This window comes from Anas platyrhynchos, chromosome 3 (assembly GCF_047663525.1).
Source record: "Anas platyrhynchos isolate ZD024472 breed Pekin duck chromosome 3, IASCAAS_PekinDuck_T2T, whole genome shotgun sequence".
In the NCBI taxonomy this organism is placed as follows: domain Eukaryota; kingdom Metazoa; phylum Chordata; class Aves; order Anseriformes; family Anatidae; genus Anas; species Anas platyrhynchos.
In genome coordinates, this window is record NC_092589.1 from 94,836,075 (window position 1) to 94,856,994 (window position 20,920).

Genomic DNA, 20,920 nt, shown 5'->3' on the forward strand with positions numbered 1-20,920 from the left:
GAGTTTGGTGCAGAGTGCTATAATCTTGTAAAGGCAGTAGAAATGAAATTCCTCATGTAGATGGGTCCTAAGAGAAAAGTGAGCTTAACCTCCTCAAGAGCAGTGGAAAGGACAAGGCAAGATAGTACAATGCATACGAATAAATAAGAACATAGGGATGCATAAAAAGGGTGGTTAGAAAGGTCAGCTGGTAGATGGAAGGAAGAACTGACAGTATTGTGGTTGTCTGCTGCTTGTGTTTATCACTTAGCTCTGACCTCAGCTCATTCATGTATTTTTAATGAAATCTTTTTTTTTTTGATTAAAACTGTGTTACTGTATCCTTCCCTGGTTACGGATTGAATTACTAACACTGCGCTGATTTAAAACTGGAAAAGAGTTGTAATCAAGTATTACTGTTTTTATTTGGCAGGCCGGACCTGATAGACATGAATACCGTTGCTGTTCAAAGCAACCTTGCAAATTTAGAACATGCTTTTTTTGTAGCAGAAAAACTTGGTGTTGCCAGACTTCTGGATCCTGAAGGTAAGATAGCTGCAAAGGACTTTGTTGCAAAAACCCTAGCAGTAAAATAAAGTCCAAACTGCTGGTTGTTGCACATCTGTGGGCATCTTTACAACTATGTTGTAAAGCACTGTTCTGTCTTGCTCTTCTAGATGTTGATGTTTCCTCACCTGATGAGAAATCAGTAATAACTTATGTGTCATCACTTTATGATGCATTTCCCAAAGTACCAGAAGGTGGTGAAGGCATTGGTGCAAATGTAAGTAGGAGAAAAATACTTGTGCAGTGTGCCAGCATCATAAATGATTCTTGGTTCAGCTCTAGAGTGATAGCTGGATCTTACATAGTCCAAGTTCTTACTTTTCCAGTCCTACATTTAGAGCTAAGTTGTGCCTCTTTGATTCTTATAAATTTGAAAACGAAAAACAAAAAAAAATAATAAATGTTTTCAGTGGAAATATTTGGACTAACATGGAATAGTACAAATGAGATATTTGGAAACTTTAGGTGAGTTGTAATGAGCAAATATATTTTTCAAATTACGGAGTTTAGAAATCTCTTTTCTATGTGTTTGAAGTCCTCTTCAAAGGTTAAACAAAGCAGAGTTCTTGGATGATTTTCTTTTGATCTGTAATCTGTGTTGTGCTTTGGTAGGATGTTGAAGTCAAATGGGTTGAGTATCAGAATATGGTGAACTACCTCATGCAGTGGATCAGACACCATGTTACAATAATGTCTGACAGAACGTTTCCCAACAATCCTGTGGAGTTGAAGGTAAGATATGACATCTTAAACTCCTTATTGGAATGGCATTTTATCATACTTACTCAAAGCATGCTTGAACAAATTAAGGGCTTGTTGATTTATGCAGTCAAAGCAGCTGTAGAACAGTATCATCATAGCAATATAGTTTTTTATTAAGTAGTTTTTAGGTGACCTTTGCAGGATTTCTGACATGCAGTGTTAAAAATGTTAGAGATGGGGTAGGTTGGGTCTATAGATAGATTTTATAACCCTTCTTAAGATCTCCTTAGATAGCTTTGTAAGCTAGATTTATTTTTTTTTTTGAATAAGAGAAGAAAAATGGTATCATGTTGAAGCTCACTTGTCTGAAGCTCACTTGAAAATCTACTCCCTAAACTTGTCTAGGACAAAAAAAGCATTGCTAGGATATGAATGATCAAAAGCAAATCTTTAGCTTGTCACAGATCATTTTCGTAGAACTTAAGTAGAACAGTATTAGAACGTAAGTTTATAAAGAATCTTAGAAGAGGGTTTAGGAAGTAAGGTTATAATCACTGTAAGTAAAAATTGATGATTTTTTTTGTTTCTGTAGGCACTTTATAATCAATATTTACAGTTTAAAGAAACAGAAATTCCACCAAAGGAGATAGATAAATCAAAAATTAAACGTCTATATAAACTGCTGGAGGTAAGTTTTAACATGAAATACTTATTGAAATACATAGAAGTTCCCTTTTGGAGGCTTAAAATAACAAATATGTATGATTTTTTAAGGTCTGGATAGAATTTGGACGCATCAAACTTCCTCAAGGCTATCATCCAAATGATATAGAAAAAGAATGGGGAAAGCTTATTATTGCAATGCTGGAAAGAGAGAAGACCCTTCGGCCTGAAGTAGAGAGGTACGCTAGTGAACATCTGACAGGATTGGTTAATATATCTTCTGTTATTTTACCCAGTATTGAAAATCATGAATGTTTTATTCCATTGTAATATCCACGTTATTTTTCAATTTATATTCCTGTTGAATAATTGTGATTTGTTCAAGCCTGAACTTCTCTATGTGTTTTGTAGAAGCAGGTCCAGATATACTTGGATGATCTCAGAGGGTCATAATGAATAGTATATGTTCCTCGGATCATCAAAGCACTTAAACACAAATATAATGTCCTCTTTGTACAATTGGTCAGGGCCAGGTTGATACCACTTCATTGTCTTGCTTGGACTCTATTCCATATAAGCAACACCCTCATTCTTTACCCAAAATGTGTAATTCACTTGCACAAGGCCTATTCTGGAATTATCTAAAAGTTGATTGTGCTCAAAAACACACAAAGTGTTCAGACATGCAAAGTGCATAGTAGTCTTCCATGGCAGAGGAATGTGTGACGCTGTTTTGTACATCATTAATAACATACCAAGCATGTTTAAATCTTAATGCAGCCTTAGAGCATTTCTGCTTTTTAATGGTACCTCTTTTGAGTTCTGTGGCAGAAACAGAGGCTACCATCCATTAATTCAAAAAATCATTTTTTTTAACCCTAAATTAAATGATTCTTTGGGCTCCTACCTGGCTCTGTGTTCATTCTGCCTAAATTCAAGTATCCAAAGGAGGCATCTAAGATCTAAATCACTTTCTAGAGAAATCTGGCACTGACTTTCTAGTGACAATAGGGTTTGGGCACCTGATGTTAGATGTGAAGAATCCAGACCACTGTGTAGTAAGTCCTCAGAAAGACAAATTTTAAGAGAAGATCTTAAAGACAGTTGGAGTTGATTAGATATGGATCATGCTCACAAAATATGTGTCTTCCTTACAAAAGCAGGAGCATGACTGAAATGGCAGATTCAGTGGGAGGTACTGCTTTACAGTATCCCTGTGGTAACTGCTATGAAATAAATTCCTACAGCGGAATTCAAAGTTGTCCCCACCATGTAGAGCAGAACACTGGAAAGCAGTGGTGGAAATACAGCCTGCCAGATCTTGTAGGCTAATCTGTTCTAACATGCCAACGGCAAAGTTAGCGCCTGCCTTCACCAGAAGGAATTCTATTCATAATTGCAGAAAGCTGGATTATCTTAGTTGGGAGTGTATATAAATGACATTAGTTTATTTCTTTTCTAGTCAGATGGATGGAAGACAGATAAATGTAAATGCGCATAAACTTCTTCCCATATTTCAGGATTGGTGGACACACTTAAAAGTGAAAGATTGTAAGGTGATAGTCATGGCAAAAATGTGACCTTAGCTAATAAAGAAATTTGGTGAGCAACTAAAACTTTACTTCCACGTCTGGTGAATACATCTGAAAGTATCAACACAGACAAACAGCATGTGGCCAGACTGGTGGGTGGGATCGAAGTTAATACAATGTCAGTGAGGAGAGTGCCAGACTGAGTCCCAGTTTGCAAAACTAGCAGGGTTTGAAATTGCCACAGGGGTGTGTCTGTGCCTTTGCCATGCTCCTCTACTTGAACACAGTCATCTGATGTTGTGGGAGAGGTTTTTAGGAGGTGCTAAAAGCAGGAGGTGAATTACTGAAGAAATTACCCAAACCCTCAAGTCCAGGTTAAAATATTAACTTAAGGGCAGTGATCAGAGTTTTCTTATTTGTTTTGTGGTCAAGACAGCAAGAAGCAATTAGCTGTGTGTATGGAAGACGTTAAAGGGAAATTTGCAGGAGGACAGATTAGTGGAACAGGGCAGTTAGTAAACATGCATACTTGGACAGTGGAGTAATGATGGTGGGTTGGATGGTGTACAGGTGTCTAAAATTAACTTGGTAAGAGCTGATTAACTGTGATATTCCTGCAGTTTTACTGTGCAGTTCCATTCGAAAGAAAAGGAACAGCCCAGCCTGAAGTTTCTACACCATGCACTGGAGCGTGGAGTTCTAACTTTGGTCCTTCTTGAAACTTTTCATTCAAGAGTCTGAGAAACACGTTAAAGACTTCTTTAAATTCTTATTTGGCTTATAGACATTTTGTGACACTTAAATAAAATATTTGGTGCGTCTGTTTCCTAGAGACGCCCTAGTGTTACTGCCTAGTCTGTACTTGCAAAGCTTTAATGCAAGGTTAGGGAAGCCAAAAGTGAGGCGGCGTACATAGCCCCAGGTAAAATACTTTGAAGAGCTGGCAGAATATTAATTACTGGGTTTTGAATATGCATTACTGAAGCCTATTTAAAGAAGGAGTGCTAGGTGTTTCAAAACCAGTAGTGAAATTTCATCCCTAGAAGCTGTACATTTTGTAGGAGTTTTATTTTTTTCATTTTTCAGCAAATGTAAACAGCCAGAAGGACAGTGGTCTGGATGTAAAAATGAACAGCACTAGTTACAGCTATCATAGCAGCGATTCGCTGTTTAGCAACAGTACTAGTGCTCGAACCAGCGTTGACTCTAATGAGAATTTTCTTTCTGTTAATTGTGGTCCCACATTGATTAAATCTTGTATAAGCTTTGGTAATGCCACCTTAGAAGGAAACAGGTAACTTGGCATTTGTATCTGTGCTCTGTGGTTGCTGGTTTTTGCTATTCTTCATTTGTTTGAAGTTATATATGTACAGTAGATATAAATAGCATTAATACTTCTTTTTCCAAAATTCCTGGGATCACCTAGGTTGGAAATGCTGCAGCAGATTGCAAACAGAATTCAGCGGGACAGCCGGAGCTGTGAGGACAAACTGATACTTGCCCGGAATGCTCTGCAGTCTGTAAGTCAGTCACTGATTTTACTTGTTTGTCTTCATGAACTTGCTTAAAAAAAATAAAAATCTGTAGCATTTTTAAGTGCATACTTAATAACTGATACTTTTATTTTTGCTGTACTGTTATCATTAGTTTATTATTCCTACAAGAAAATATAAAAAATTACCTTGAATGGGTTCTGTTGAATTTTTTGTTGGTAGTTAGATAAAGTTCTTTACAGTTGTTTTAAGTATAGAAAAAAAATTCAAAAAATCGGTTTCTTACAGCTTATTTCTCTTTGATTTAGCTGCAGGGCTTAATGACTTTCTTCTGTTCATTCAGGACACCAAGCGATTAGAGTCAGGGCTTCAGTTCCAACATGAAGCAGAGATAGCTGGGTATCTTCTTGAATCTGAGAACCTTCTCCGCCAGCAAGTGATTGATGCCCAAATTCTTATTGATGGAAAATACTATCAGGCAGACCAGCTCGTGCAGAGGTACTTTACAATATATTTATATCAATAAATTAATCTCCCAAATAAGGATATCCATTATGGACATCATTTTCAAATCTTCATGTCTATGGATAAGCTTCAGTCTGTCACTTAGTACCCAAATAAAGGTTCCAGGTGGTTACATTGCCCACAAACTTTATTGAAGATGAGGAAGTGTTTGTGATCATCTGTGAAAACGAAGTAATTCACAAAAAGATGACTTAAATGTTAAAGTTTCCTGATATCTGAGTATAAAGATGTTAGCTGGTTTTATTGCAGATAAAATGGTTTTAGATTCACTACCTTCGGTTTTAAAAAGGGAGGTGAGATTTCTCATGATAGCTGTAGGTATCTTAGCAGGTAGTAAGAGGAGTAGCATTAGCTTATGTGTGTCAGTGTGTACAGTCTTAGGAGAAAGATATGTTTAAACAGCATAATTCAATTTTATGAAGAAGTAGCTCTAAAGTTTGTCAGGATTCATTCTGGACTGGGTAAGATAAGTACATAGCAGCTGCTTAACAGCAAACTGCAAGTAATTTTATCTACCACAACATGTAGAATCTTGTATAATTTCTGCTCTGGTAATTGTTCCCTGGTATTGTGTATGGTATGCCCTAATGCCCATACTTTGCTGATTTTGTGTGTCATTGCCTGACTTCTGCATCTGCTATCTGTATTCATAGAAGTCAAAGCTGACATAGCCTATACTTTCTGATACAAATGCTTATTTATAAATATTAAAGTAGAACTGAAGTGTAGGAGATCATGTGAATTCATATTGCTGTTCAGTTCAGCATGATGAAGCTATAATAAGCATTCAATGAAATTATTTTCTTTTATTTAATTTTATTCTTTTATTTTAATAGGGTTGCAAAACTTCGTGATGAACTGATGGCCATACGTACTGAATGTTCTTCCGTGTACAGAAAGGGACATGCACTGACAACAGAGCAGACAAAGCTGATGATATCAGGAATAACTGAAAGCTTAAACTCAGGATTTACAACAAACCTAACCCCTGAATTAAATGCTGCAATGACCCAAGGTTTAACACCTTCTTTGACTTCTTCCAGCTTGACATCTGGCCTCTCATCAGGTCTTACTTCCAGGATGACACCAGCCATCACTCCTGCTTACACACCTGGCATCCCACCACGGTTAATCCAAAGCTATGTTACAGGAGTAGACAGTGGGACTCTTCAAACACTCAAACTGATGCAAATCAGAAAACCTCTTATGAAATCAGCTTTTGTGGATCAGAATTTAACAGAAGAAGAGGTGAACATGAAATTTGTCCAGGACCTATTGAACTGGGTGGAAGAAATGCAGGTAGCAATCTTCATAGAAATAGTCTGCTTCTAATTGTTACATTTACTGCTTGTAGATCATGGCTAACTTTTCCTTCTTCTTGGTAAGGTGCAACTTGATCGGGCAGAATGGGGATCAGATTTACCAAGTGTTGAAAGCCATTTAGAAAATCACAAAAATGTCCACAAAGCTATTGAAGAATTTGAATCCAGCCTTAAAGAAGCTAAAATGAGCGAGGTATAGCACCGTATTCTTTATCTCTTCAGTTACTTTCTTGCCAAATGACCCATAAAGTCCTGTGGAGTTACAGAATTGTGTTTGGGTTTCACAGTCTTACTTATTTCTACTTCTGATCTCTAAATGACGTATCATGAAATCAGGAGATCTAGTGGTTGAGAGTAACTTATGTCTGTTTTCTTGTCTTTTGACCTCATATACCAAATACAGATCCAAATGACTGCCCCTCTTAAACTCAGTTATGCAGAAAAATTGCACAAACTGGAGAGTCAGTATTCAAAACTCTTGGTAAGTTTCTCAGTACGTTTTTGAGGTTTAGCTTTTCTGTATACATCATCTATGAAAAGGGGTGAGTTTTAAATTCTGTTTTTTCCTAATCTTACTTCTTTTTCCTTTTTAATAAAGAACACATCAAGAAATCAGGAAAGACATCTAGATACTCTTCACAATTTTGTGTCTCGTGCTACTAGAGAGCTGATATGGCTGAACGAAAAAGAAGAGGAAGAGGTTGCCTATGACTGGAGTGAAAGAAACCCCAATATAACGAGAAAAAAGGAATACCACGCAGTATGTATTGCTAGTATAATCCAGAGGGAAAAAATTAGTCCTCTTTAATAATCAACAGGCTTCTAAAATGTTTCTGTGTTTATTTTTTGTTTTTGTCTGGAAAAAGGAATTAATGAGAGAACTTGATCAGAAAGAAGAAGTAATTAAATCAGTACAAGAAATAGCAGAGCAATTGCTTCTTGAAAATCACCCAGCTAGGCTAACCATTGAGGTAAGTTAGTAAAACAGCAAACAAACAAGAAAACAATTTTGTGATTTAATAGACCATAGATTATGGGGGAAAAGAAGGAAAGTGCTTACTCATAGGAAATTAAGCAACAAAAGTCTGAATAATGGGGCCTTTATTTCCTCTTCAGTATCTCTGTTGTAACTCCATCTTCCAGTTTCCAAAAAGTATTAACACTTCTGTAAAATTATGGTTATGTATCGGACTGCTTAGATAAAATCCCACTGAAGTCTAAAATTAACATTTCAGAAGTTGATCTGTACAGACATTTCTCCTGCTGGGCATGCATGCAGCTTCTGTAGTTATTGATACAGCCTGCACTGGTATGCTGAGGTCACAGAACAATCCTTACATGGTTTCTCTCCTGTTGGATTGAAAGGAGTTTCAGTAGTGCATTTCCAGTCACTTACTGTGTATATTGCTTCCTGATAATGGTTTAGGGTTGGTTTCATAGCCTTTTTGTCAGTAAGTTATGAAATGTGTTTGTATTTTAAAAATCAGATCAGGTGATGTGAATTACTGCGGGTTTGAACTAAGCTCTATATGATGGGTAAACTGTTTACAGAAAATTTATTGTAGCTGTTGTAGGGACATAACAAGTTTCCACAGGGAAATGTTGAATACTTTTCCCTATAGATTTTCAAGAAAAGGATAAATACAGACAGTGGGTGGTAAAAATGGAAAGAATAAAAAACAGTTTTATTATATACGAATGAAAAAGGCAGAGAGGATGGATTTTTGTGGTTCTTCACCTCAGTGAGTTTATGTCAATATAAACTGGAAACAGATGAAGAAAAATCCTTCCTTTCTTCCTTTTCACTACATATACTTTTATTATAATACATGATTTTTTATTTAATCTGTAGAATTACATTCCTTAAAAGTACATGCTGCTACTAATGGATAATCAATATATGCATAGAAATATAAAAATATACGTAATATATTAAAGATGCATGCTATGAAACTAGGCCATCACAGTGAAGATGCGTATGTAGGTTATGATGTCTGCAATAATGCTATATTGGGAAATGAAAAAACAATTCTTAAATTGATGCCTTCTGTGCAGAAAAATTTATGCGTTAATGGATCAGCTTGAGATTCATTGAAGCCAACGGAAAATCTTTGAATTCCCTGAGAATCACACAGAATTCCCAAACTGAGACTTCTGGCTGCTTTTATCAAGTCAAGAGTCCCCTCTGCTGGTGAATATTAGAAGAGTGCATCTCCAGTGACAGCACTGCAGTCAGCATAGGAGGCATCATTCAAATAGGGCCGCATTCTTGAAAACCTTTACAACACATACACAAAATTACATATTGCAGCATGTCGTGAATTATTATTTTTATTGTGTACTCAGTATTGCTTTAATATCTGATTTGTATGGAGGCAGGTGTCCAGCTATTCAAACAAGTAAATACAGCAATGGAATCATAAACTGGTTTAGGCTAGGGGAACCTCAGGAAATCTAATCCAGTCCCTGCTGAAAGCAGTATCAGGGCTGAATCCTGAATGCATCCGAGGATGGTGATTCCCCAGTCCCTCAGGGAAGGTTTTCTGATATTTGACCATGCTGTAATGGCAGGTTTTTTCTCACATTTATTAGGAATTTTCTTTGTTGCAGCTTGCTTTTCATGGGTAGGGTGTTCAAGTTTAGATGCTTGTGTTTGCAACATTACTTTTATGTTGTCTAAACTCTGTAAATGTATCTATGCTTTAATTTTCATTTCCTTTTGTAAAATCTGTCTCCCTTAAAGGCCTATAGAGCTGCAATGCAGACACAATGGAGCTGGATTCTTCAGCTCTGTCACTGTGTTGAACAGCATTTGAAAGAAAATGCTGCATATTTTGAGGTAAGGAAATAAGTCAATATAAGTGTGAAATGTTTTAAGCTGTGACCACAGTCAAAAAGTTCCATTATGACTGAAAATGCTAGTTGCTCTCTCACAGTAGGAGTAGAATTGGAATGTATCATGTACAATTATTAGATGATGAACGGTACTCCCACAGCGTTGCCACATCTGCATTGACTTCCCTGTAGCTATATCAGTTCAGAACAGATGAAAATCTGGTCTGATGTTTTAAAACAAGGCCATAACTACAAGCAGAGAATCTGAGAAAGAAGCTGTGTTCTCTCCATGTCATACAGAACTGCAGTCAATAAAGCTCTTGTGGCTGGATGTAGAGGTTAATGATGGCCAAGGCAGAACATGTTCCAGGTTGTTGCTCCAGGAGAACACAAACAGAAATGGAATGTACACCATTAATAAAGAACAGAGCAGAGAGCACCCTGCCAACAGATATGTCCAACAAAGCATCTTTCTGATTATCACCCTTTTACTTACCCATCAAATATGCATGACGATTGAAGATTGAAGGATTTTTGTTTTGTAGCAGAAACATTTTCTACTCTTACTTTGTATTTAAATTATAAATAGCAATCCTTAGTGTCTCCTGGGTTTTATGGTTGAATAAGAAGGCTTTGGGGATTAAATGTCTTTTCATGGAGAAGAACAACAATCCAAAGTTAGAGAATGGATGCTGAAGAAGAAATAGTTGAGTGGCTTGGGCTCCTACTGGTTACAGTAAGAAAAGGGGATCTCTGGATTTGGGGAGTGAGGAATGAGTTCCCAATTATCACAGGACATTTCCTTTCCCAGTCATGCTTAACCAGTGCCCTAGATTGAAGCACAGCTGCCAAGTGTGGTTGCTCACTTCCCCTTCTTCCCAAAATGTTCACTCCAGTGTGCTTGCTAAATCTGCAGCTAGTTTCCTACAGTTTATAAGCTCTATCTGTTCTTTATATGTGAAAGTAATTAGGAATCCAAGAATAATTCTTCATAATTATGAAGCAAGAATGAATTCAGATTTTTTTTATTAGCGGAAACCATAATTAACTAAGGTTCAATAACTGCTGAATCAGTTTTGCATTTAGATAGTACCCAAACCAAATGCTGTTCCAAGACATTACAACATGTGCCTCCCTTAAGCGTACATTCAAACACGAGATCATGAATATTGTTGTGTGCTACAGTGGTCACTTCAAACTGCTAGGAAAGGTGATCTTTAAGGAGATAGCGCTTAAAAAAAAAACACTTCATGATGTAGCTATTGATATGTTTTATAGATTGTCTAATAGTAACACAGATATTCGTCTCCTCCTAGTTTTTCAGTGATGCCAAAGAGGCCATGGAATATCTAAAGAATTTGAAAGATGCCATATACCGAAAATACAGTTGTGATAGAACAAGCAGCCTTCATAGGCTGGAAGACCTTGTCCAGGAATCTATGGTAAGAATTCCTGGTAATGTGAGCTACAATTACACGAGATAAGTGTAGATGATAGTTGGATATAAAAGCCATGTTATAAAATTGTTCTTTTAAAGGCAAGTAAGAAAATAAGATTGATATTTTAGAATTTATAAATAAATACTTTAGATATTTTAGAATTTGTAATGAAGTATGTTTATTTGTCCACCTGTAATGACTGTTTTTCATACCCTTAAAATACAGTATTATTTATTTCTTTATCTTTACAATAGCAGATGTTGTGGGAAACCAGTGACTTCAGAAAGATAAATCGTTCTTGTAAAATCTTGCTTTTAAGAAACACAGCAAAAGAAGTCAGAAAAAGAAAAGCTTAACAGGATCAAAGAAGCAGAACTGTATTCTGGCCACTTCTCGTGATGTGTTCTTTGTTCTTTTCTTTACTGTTTTAGGAAGAAAAGGAACAACTCTTGCAGTATAAGAGCACAGTAGCAGGCCTTGTAGGGAGAGCAAAGGCAATAATTCAGCTGAAGCCAAGGAACCCTGACTGTATACTGAAAACATCCATCCCAATTAAAGCCATCTGTGACTATAGACAAATTGAGGTTAGAAACTTGAATTTCTTCAAATCAATTACAGACGTGAGAATTCAGCTAAAGTTTCATTAATTACCATGTTCCTGGAGAATGCTGGGCTCTAAATGTCTTCCACCCTAGTAAACAAGAGCAAATCCTTGTGTTGAACATTGTTTTTGTTGTTCTGTCGCTTATTTGGTGACGCCATTTACAAAAGAGCTTTGTAAAACTATTTTGTAATGCTTAGCTCATTAAATCATTCTGCTTTTCTGTTAATACTAGATAACTATTTACAAGGATGATGAGTGTGTTTTAGCAAACAACTCCCATCGTGCTAAATGGAAAGTCATTAGCCCAAGTGGTAATGAGGCCATGGTTCCATCTGTATGCTTTACAGTTCCTCCACCAAACAAAGAAGCAATAGATACAGCCAACAGGTAGGGACAAAACAAAAACAGCTTTAAAATATGTTTTTGATATAAATATTCTTGTTTTCTTGCACAGAGAAACAACATTTCCTTTGGGTTAGAGACAAGGAAGCAGATTTTTTTTTTAATTCATTAATATGGAACTCAGGTTAAAATGTCTTTTTTTTTTTCTTTTTTCATATGTTGCTCCAATGTAAAACAGGTTCTCTTATTTTAAATCGGATTCTTTTTATGTTTCAGGATTGAACAGCAATTTCAGAATGTACTGGCCCTTTGGCATGAGTCACATGTAAACATGAAGAGCGTGGTTTCCTGGCATTACCTTACAAATGAAATTGAAGCCGTTCGAGCTGGCAATGTTGCCTCGGTATGTACTATGTCTAACAAGGGCCTCCTAGCCACTTCCTAGGAAGTAAGGCTAAGAGGCATAGGCTACGCTTCCCGGAGGTAGTGCATAATTAATCATTTTTCAGCTATCCTCATTTTCTGGAAATAGCTGGCAGTGCACCACTGTGCAATATTCTGCCTTTATCTGAGCAACTTACATGGATGTACATGGGGAAAGAGCAGAGAGATTGTACCATGAAAACTACCAGTACTCTTTTTGGGCTAATTTCTCTAGTCTCTTATTGTCAGCAGAGTGACAGGATCTCTTGAAAGCAGTTGAGCAGTGACTAAATCTGAATTTTGGTTTGGATTTGTCTTGCAAGTTGCATGAGGAGATTAGCTTCTCTAGGCTAAGGTTAATATTAATGAAACTCCCCGTTATTTCCTTATGCTGCAACTTCTTACTAACAGTTGGACAACTGTGAAAGTTACATTTAGTTTTTCAAGCTGAAGGCAGATGAATGCTGATTCCTCTTCTAATGCATGTCTGTAATTTGAAAAGTTAAGTAGGTAATTAGGATAAATTTGTCAGAAATTAAATAGAGATACAGATCAAAATACTATTCTGTCTAGCTAAAACAATGTATGAGATCACTGAATTATCCAGTGTTGGATGTACTGCATAATGATATATAGTATAGGAGTTTATTATACAGCATCAGAGGGTCTCTGGCTTCAAACTGTTGCAGAATTTTTTGTAATACCCAAAATGACATGTTAAGTCCGAATTTCCCACTGTTGTTACTGGAAAGAAGGAATCTGAGATAATACTGAGATGTTCCTCCTCCTGTGACTCTTGCTGCCTGCCTGTTTGTTGCTACAAGGAATAGATGGAAATGGAGAAATGGTGTCTGATGTGGGGTTGGCTTAACACAGCCCATTACTGGTGTTAAAGTTGGAGAAGGATTTTATTTTGCCTATAATCTATCTGATGTTACCTTTCAAGGTAACTCCTCTGATACCTTTCAAGTGAACACCAATCCAGGAAGAACAAGTCAATTCTTTGACTTTGCCATCTTACTAATTGGTCAGTACTGTTTTTTAGAGGTAACTGCATGAGTGATGCATCATTGCTGACCACACCTTGGGTTTATGATCTGTTGCAGATAAAAACCATGCTGCCAGGTGAACATCAGCAGGTTCTAAGCAATTTGCAATCCCGCTTTGACGATTTTGTGGAAGATAGCCAGGAGTCCAAAATCTTTACAAGCTCTGATACAGCACAGCTGGAAAGGGAAGTTAATATTTGCAAGCAATACTATCAAGAGCTTCTGAAATCTGCAGAAAGAGGTAAAACTTTGCTAAGAAAAGTAGAAAGCTGCCCTCACAAGAGAGATTGTTATTCTCAATACATATTTTCCATATAAATTCAAGCTCTAGTGAATCACTATTTTATCATATTGATATGGTTAATGTTATAGTTCCTCTGAATGGATGTTATTTATGGATAATGGATATAATGGAAATAATGGCTATCATAAACCATCATTTTAACATTTTGCACCATTATATTATATGAAAAATCAAAGCTTTTTTTTTTTTTTAACTTTGCACATACTAGTCTATGTAAAAAATATATATCTACCACAAAGTGGTAGAAAAAAATTAGCCCCCCCCCCCCAAATTTTCCGTACACTGCAGATTACGGTTTAGTCAGTGTTTCCTTGCTGTTTCTGAATGTTTAAATTCAGCTTCAGTACTTTGTTGAGTTCATAACAGTATTAAATTTTTTAACACTGTTAATGCAAGAGAAGTGTCCTAGATACTTTTGTAGCTCCACAGAATACCTGTAGTTACAGTTCTCTTACCTCTGTTTTTAAATACAACAAGCAGAAAAAGCTTAAAATAACTGTTCTGATACACTGTCAAGTAGCTAATCACTTACAGGAATACAGTAGTGCAAAGCTGATTACTGCATTAGCATAGTTCACTATACTTAAGGAAAGATGTGTTGCCTTCTGCCTCTGAAGGAGAATTAAAAAAAAATAAATGCCTTGAGATTTCCTAGAGTATCGTGCCTGATATCATCTGGCTGAAAGATTCAGCTTCTGAATTTAGCAGTGTCTGCATAAGGTATGATGCCTGTGTCTGGGATGGACGATCGATGATATATGCTAATTTTCAAAATGTGAGGAGTTGATCTAAATATAACTAAAATTTAAAGGTTCCTAAAATTTGTTTTGTAGTAAAAATTATGGAAATTGATGGGATTTCAGTCATTCATGAAAAAACCCGTTGAATGGTGACTTTATAAAAGTCTTTTGTCAGAAGACATGGTGAAAGTGACACAATGGCTTTGTTTGCTAAAATGTTGTTTGTTTCTTTCAACAGAGGAACAGGAAGAATCTATTTACAACCTATACATCTCAGAAGTCAGAAATATCAGACTTCGGCTGGAGAGTTGTGAGGAGCGGTTAATTCGACAGATCCGAACCCCAATGGAAAGGGATGACCTACATGAAAGTGTGTTTAGGATTTCAGAGCAAGAGGTAAGCCTTTGGGAAAGGCTCTTTTACCTAGAGTATACATCAAATTGATATAGCATAAAAACACTGTCAATCACTTCATTTTTACAGAAACTGAAGAAGGAGTTGGATAGACTGAAAGATGACTTGGGAGGCATCACAGATAAATGCGAAGAGTTCTTCAGTCAAGCTGCTGGTTCACCTTCAGTTCCTACTCTGCGCTCTGAACTAAATATTGTTATTCAGAATATGAACCAAGTTTATTCTATGTCTTCCATTTACATAGATAAGTATGTAATAGGCCATCTCCCATCATACACACTGTAGTTTACAGTTTTCTCTTCAAAATAAATTAAAAATATTAGTATGAATAATAATGATCAAGGAAGAGGGAGTTAACGATATTTTAACACTGTACAAAGGGGTATCTATGACATGAAAAGACTGAAGTACACAAGTGTGTTGAGTATTTTTATTGCTTGTTCAGTTAACAGGAGATTACTGTTTTTCAGATTAAAAACTGTAAATTTGGTGTTGAAGAACACCCAAGGAGCGGAATCATTAGTAAAACTTTATGAAACTAAGCTGTGTGAAGAAGAGGCAGTAACTGCTGACAAAAATAACATTGAAAATCTTATGGGTACATTAAAGGTAAGAGTTGGCAGATGCCTGGGCAAATAAAAAAAAAAAAAAAAAAAAAGAAGGGAAATGATCCGTCTTGTAACATTTGTTCTGGTTATGCTTTACTGTATAGTTTATCAAAAGTTGGCTTATGTGTTTGGAGGAAAGTCTGCATTAGGACCTATACCTCAACAAAAATAGACTTTGAAACACTGAGAATTTGATAGTTTGCATGTGTATTATTGCAATTAGGTAATGCTTTGCAGTTCCTGAACTCCCAGGAATGCCACTCGTTAATGCTTCAGTAAGACTTATTTTTCTGTCTTTGCAAAGGTAATGCATGCTTACGGTAACATAAATATATTCTTATGTAAACATGTCCACAGTATGATTCCTCTTACTGCTGTGCTATACTAACTGGGGTTTCCTAGGAGGTTTGGCATTTATCTTTCAGAAAGGCTAAAACTGAAGTTCAGCATTTTTAATACTCTGCATACAGCTTATTTCAATATCTCAAATGATAAGTAATGCTTTTTGGTAGTGATTGGCACCTACCTAATTTTTTGAAAGCTGTAGTTTATCAGATAAAGATGCTGATTTGCTGGCTGTGTTTGATGCTTGTGTGGGGGGGATGCTGTAACTCAGAACTATTTTGCAGTTCACAGCTAATTAGTTGCTTCAAACTCATTTTGGTGCCATTCTGGTGTTTGAGCAACCAGAAGTAATTGCTTATGTAAAATATTCATTTATAAGTAGTGTCATAATTTAGGAATTATTTAAAATATTTAATTTATCATACACTAGCAATGGAGATCTGAAGTAGATGAGAAAAGAGAAGTGTTCCATGCCTTAGAGGATGAGCTGCAGAAGGCAAAGATGATCAGTGATCAGATGTTCAAAATGCACAAGGAGCGTGATCTTGACTTCGACTGGCATAAAGAAAAAGTTGATCAGTTAGCTGAGAGGTGGCAAAATATTCATTCTCAAATCGAGAATAGGTTTGTATAACTTTTTCTTATAATCTGTTCGCGTTTTTTGACGTTCTTGTTGTTTCTGAGAAACATAATCAAGAATGAATGTTAATGAGCTATTTGCTAAATGCGCTAAGATCAGGGATTCTTATCTTTTCTGTGCTGCTGACATTGTTGCCTGTCATTTCCCCAGGGATTGTCTCTGCCTGTTGTGCACCAAAAGATTAACAAAATAGAGAAGCCTCATTTTGTTTCTGACAACTTACTGAGACAGTAGAGAGAAACTGTCCTTGTACTTTCCAAAAAGACCCTACAGAAATGGCTTGCTGTCCTATGGAAATGCCATCTGTTTCTGCACATAATTTGTTCTGACAGGCAAAACTCATGAGCTGGTTGATCAGTTATGACTGGCTTCATGTTTGCTTGCTTTTAATGGCTGACGTGCTAAGTCTGGAAGTCCTTAGCTTCTATTGACTTCTGTGATAATTTTGTTGCAGTAGCTACCAGATTAAAAACTTATGGTGAAGTGCCAGTATTTTCTTTTGGTGTGCAACTGGTTTCATGCTGTCTCCATATGCAATTGCAATGTTGCTCTAATTTAAGCCTTTCAGCATTATTGTTGTGACTATATTGGAGAGTGTTACTCAAATGCACATGCCTTTACAGATTTACAGATATCACAGAACACAGCTGTCAATAATTTTGAAGGAGATGTCCATACATCTATTTAGTGTTGTTTCCTTTCTAGTATGGAGAAGTTAAGGAAGTCTCTAATACACAGTCTGAATTTATTTCCTAAAATCTACTTCAAATACATCAAATACAGTGCTGTTTATGTAAAGTTTCACACAACAACCTTTCACATTTTTTTTCTCCCTTTCTAAGGGATGAGTATCCACTCAGGTATAATACCGAAGTTATTTGCTTGCAATTAACTTAGTTGGCTCTGTTCAACATCACCAGAAGTAAAAGGCAGATGGGCAAAAGCTGGCTAACTTAGAGCTGACTGGAGAATGGCTAGCTTTAAATCAACTCAGATGATTCATCATCTGATAGTGTGGCAGAGTTTAAATGATAAAACAATAGTTTTATGAGGTATGGAAGTGTCCTTATTTCCTCATAGGGCAAACACGAACCAAATGATCTCCTTACGGCTCTGTGTTCTGAATAGAACACACTGAAAAGTTGCTGTTAATACAAAGTGACTTCTGGAGTAAATAGGACAGATTGTGGTGGTTGCAGCATGTAGCTGTAAACAAACTGCTTTCTGCAAATGTTCACTCTGCTGCTTCCTAACAGCTTGACACTGATGATCATTATATGGAAAGCACATACAAATATTGGCTGCAGTTACCACGATCCCTTCTTACTTTCATGGTTATTGGCGTAAAACTATGCTCAAGTATGAAACCTGACAAATTGTGTATCCTTTGCTTGCTCTTTTTTACTCTCCTCTTGGCATCCTGAGAACAACACTAGTGCAATTCAGAGTATTTATTCACAATCAGACAATTCACAATTCACAGTATTTATTCACAATTGAGTAAGCTTATCTGTAATTATGCAGTGTTTTGGATGAGTCGTATTCATATGATACTTGAAGTAACAGTATAAGAGCCATGAAACTATTCTCATCAGTATGGAAACCACTTTCAAGAAATACATAGTACTTTTTGCCAGGTCAAAAACATAATTTTAAAAGGGACTTTTTAATGGTCACTTGCTTTAGCATAGCAAGTGTAACTGCTGTTGTTTTGTGGGAGGCATGGGGTATGGTGAACTGCTACGTAACTGCAGCTCTGCTTTTTGCTTTATTAATTCACATAAGTCACATCTGAAATTCTCCGACTTCATAGAATTAATTACTGTTGCAGAAGACCTTCCTCTTACAGTGTGCCTGGGGATTCCTGTGCTCACGGAGTTTGAAGCAATTTAGCTCACTAATGAGGGATATATGCATAGGTTTTTTTCTGTAGTAGAATCTCTCTTGGGTGTTGTTTATGACAAATGAAAAGGCTTCATCAAGCTGGGGATCTTAGTGTTTGAGGAGTTAATTTACTGTTCAGTTAATGCTATTTTACAATGTTTATAGTATGCTAGTATGCTGTAATATACTTAGCTTAGCAGAGCTAAGACATCCAAAACCTTGAAAGTTGTATTTAGTTTAGTGTTGTACTTTTTATCATTATATTCACTTTTACTCCTTTGGCATATTTTCTAACATAAAATCAGGTTGCGTGACTTAGAAAGTATTAATAAATCTCTGAAGTACTACAAAGATACTTACAATTCATTGGACACTTGGATTCAACAAGTGGAAGATACTCAGCGAAAGATTCAAGAAATTCATCCTGAAAATAGCAAAGCACTGGCTAAACAGCTGAACCAACATAAGGTATGGAAGGGACCTCATTGTAGGAATTTGCTGCTTTGATGACTGGAGATTAAGATACCAGTTGAACCCAATGATGTCAGTCTTATTTCTTGAAATGAGGTGCTTATAACTCTCAGCCTTTATTGTAAAAATCCAAATCATCATCAGCTTTTATATTTTTATGTTCACAGTGCAGCTAACATTTTTAATATACCACTCAGTAATTATTACTATTGTATAGACCAGTTTTGGTCCTCAGATTTGCAAACATAAAACCTTAGAGAGTGCCTAAAATTTTTGACTTACCACCTCATTTTTTTATTTAGTGCTACTCTTGGTAATTATGGACATAGAAATGTATTTGTAACAATAATGCATTTATATAACAAAATGTAACACATTATATGTGTAAAGTGGTATAACCCTAATTTCTTTTAGAGCTTTGATCACCAGGTATTAAGCCTGGCAGGATTTTTTCCACTTCTTTTGTACTGTAAACCAAACAAAACTAGGAAATGGGCTTGAGCTTACAATTACTTGTACACATGTGGAAATGTGTGTATTATGTAATTTGACGTTGTTAGATAAAATAGAAATGCTAATAACAGCAGCCATAAGAAAAGAATCACTTTTTAAGATGAAGATGTATATTCATATTTTACAGATGCTGGTTTCTGAGATTGAGATGAAACAAAGCAAAATAGATGAATGCCAGAAATATGCAGAACAGTACTCAGCTGCTGTGAAGGTAATAAATACTGGTATACTTAAAATCCTTTTATTAGTGTCAGTATCACGTGGAATGCTGAACATTTTGTGTGTTTTATGTTTTTTATAGGACTACGAGTTGCAGACTATGACATACAGGGCTATGGTTGACTCCCAACAAAAATCTCCAGTGAAACGTCGAAGAATGCAAAGCTCATCAGACTTCATTATTCAAGAGGTAAACAAATTTCTTATGATAGGAAAACTGCATCTTTGCTTTAAACTGAGTAAACAAAAGAATGGGATTTAGGATTTGTTAATGAGTAAAAAGAAATTGGAATCAAAGTCAGGATAGGTTCTAGAAAAGTATTTATCACTTCTTAGAAGGTTAATTCTAGGCAGTTGTCTTTTTACATTATGTGGCATTCAGTGTGAGTGCTTCACTTTTGCCGCCCTTCTGTTTTGTTTCTCTGCAGTTCATGGATTTACGGACTCGTTACACTGCCTTAGTGACCCTGATGACGCAGTACATAAAGTTTGCAGGTGATTCTCTGAAAAGACTGGAAGAGGAAGAGGTAGGTCATCTGCTAAAAGACAACCAAACAAAAAGAACAGCTAAGCAAATGAAGAGCAATCTATCTGCTGGAATTCACAAAGTTAGCAGCAGATACGAAAGGCCAAATTCCTTATCTACTATGCTCTATACAGTAATGTAGGAGTATCAAATGACAATACTCAGATAAGCAAAACCATATCATCCATACATTTTACCAGTTCTTCCATCTGGAAGGATCATATGGCTTACTAATTTCTGCTGGAGATGCAGTTACATACAGTGCATTTTAATATGGCAGTATTTTAGGGCTCAATCTTTGGGATATTTGCAGACATTAAGCTGAGTATGCATTCTGGTCCACTTACAATATATAAAGGAGCCCATTAAACAAGGAGATGCAGTATCCTCTCAAATTTCTTAATTATTTTTGACATGTTTAGATTTTTTTCCTTCTACCTTTCTACTCTATTGATTCCTTAGGGTCAAATAGAATTTTATTAATGTTTAGTGTTGAATCTTATTAGCAAGTGTAGGTTACTGAAATTAAACAGGTAAGTTACTCAGAATACATTCTTGCTGCAGAAATACCATTCCAAATAACCGAGAAATAAAATCAGAATTTTCACTTTCTTCACAAACATGTTTCTCTCAGAAAGTAATTTACTCCCTTAAGGACTATAGTGTTTTAATATAATCTATGCACTACAGATCTCTAAAAAAAAAGCCCATGTTATACTCCTATACTTAATCGTGCCCTTATTAAATTTGGTCCTGTGTAACTTACATAAAATTGGAAAAC

General features: G+C 36.1%; 1 protein-coding gene across 42 annotated transcripts in view; it reads left to right on the plus strand.

Annotated features, from left to right (window-relative positions):
• The window catches only part of DST (dystonin), a 297,166-nt gene that overhangs the window by 150,119 nt on the left and 126,127 nt on the right, over window positions 1–20,920 (plus strand). For 40 of the 42 annotated variants that reach the window (XM_072036347.1, XM_038176486.2, XM_072036332.1 and 37 more), the window contains 26 exons: window positions 413–525; window positions 657–763; window positions 1,159–1,278; window positions 1,841–1,936; window positions 2,023–2,150; window positions 4,870–4,963; window positions 5,280–5,434; window positions 6,298–6,760; window positions 6,848–6,976; window positions 7,187–7,264; window positions 7,382–7,543; window positions 7,650–7,754; window positions 9,527–9,622; window positions 10,935–11,060; window positions 11,489–11,641; window positions 11,894–12,048; window positions 12,280–12,406; window positions 13,533–13,716; window positions 14,758–14,915; window positions 15,003–15,181; window positions 15,404–15,542; window positions 16,317–16,510; window positions 18,716–18,878; window positions 19,522–19,605; window positions 19,696–19,803; window positions 20,042–20,140. In XM_072036347.1, coding sequence (XP_071892448.1) covers window positions 413–525; window positions 657–763; window positions 1,159–1,278; window positions 1,841–1,936; window positions 2,023–2,150; window positions 4,870–4,963; window positions 5,280–5,434; window positions 6,298–6,760; window positions 6,848–6,976; window positions 7,187–7,264; window positions 7,382–7,543; window positions 7,650–7,754; window positions 9,527–9,622; window positions 10,935–11,060; window positions 11,489–11,641; window positions 11,894–12,048; window positions 12,280–12,406; window positions 13,533–13,716; window positions 14,758–14,915; window positions 15,003–15,181; window positions 15,404–15,542; window positions 16,317–16,510; window positions 18,716–18,878; window positions 19,522–19,605; window positions 19,696–19,803; window positions 20,042–20,140 — 3,715 coding nt within the window. Of the gene's footprint in view, window positions 1–412; window positions 526–656; window positions 764–1,158; window positions 1,279–1,840; window positions 1,937–2,022; window positions 2,151–4,464; window positions 4,738–4,869; window positions 4,964–5,279; window positions 5,435–6,297; window positions 6,761–6,847; window positions 6,977–7,186; window positions 7,265–7,381; window positions 7,544–7,649; window positions 7,755–9,526; window positions 9,623–10,934; window positions 11,061–11,488; window positions 11,642–11,893; window positions 12,049–12,279; window positions 12,407–13,532; window positions 13,717–14,757; window positions 14,916–15,002; window positions 15,182–15,403; window positions 15,543–16,316; window positions 16,511–18,715; window positions 18,879–19,521; window positions 19,606–19,695; window positions 19,804–20,041; window positions 20,141–20,920 lie in introns of those variants that run through there. The other 2 variants (XM_038176506.2, XM_072036346.1) reach the window with 2 other exon arrangements.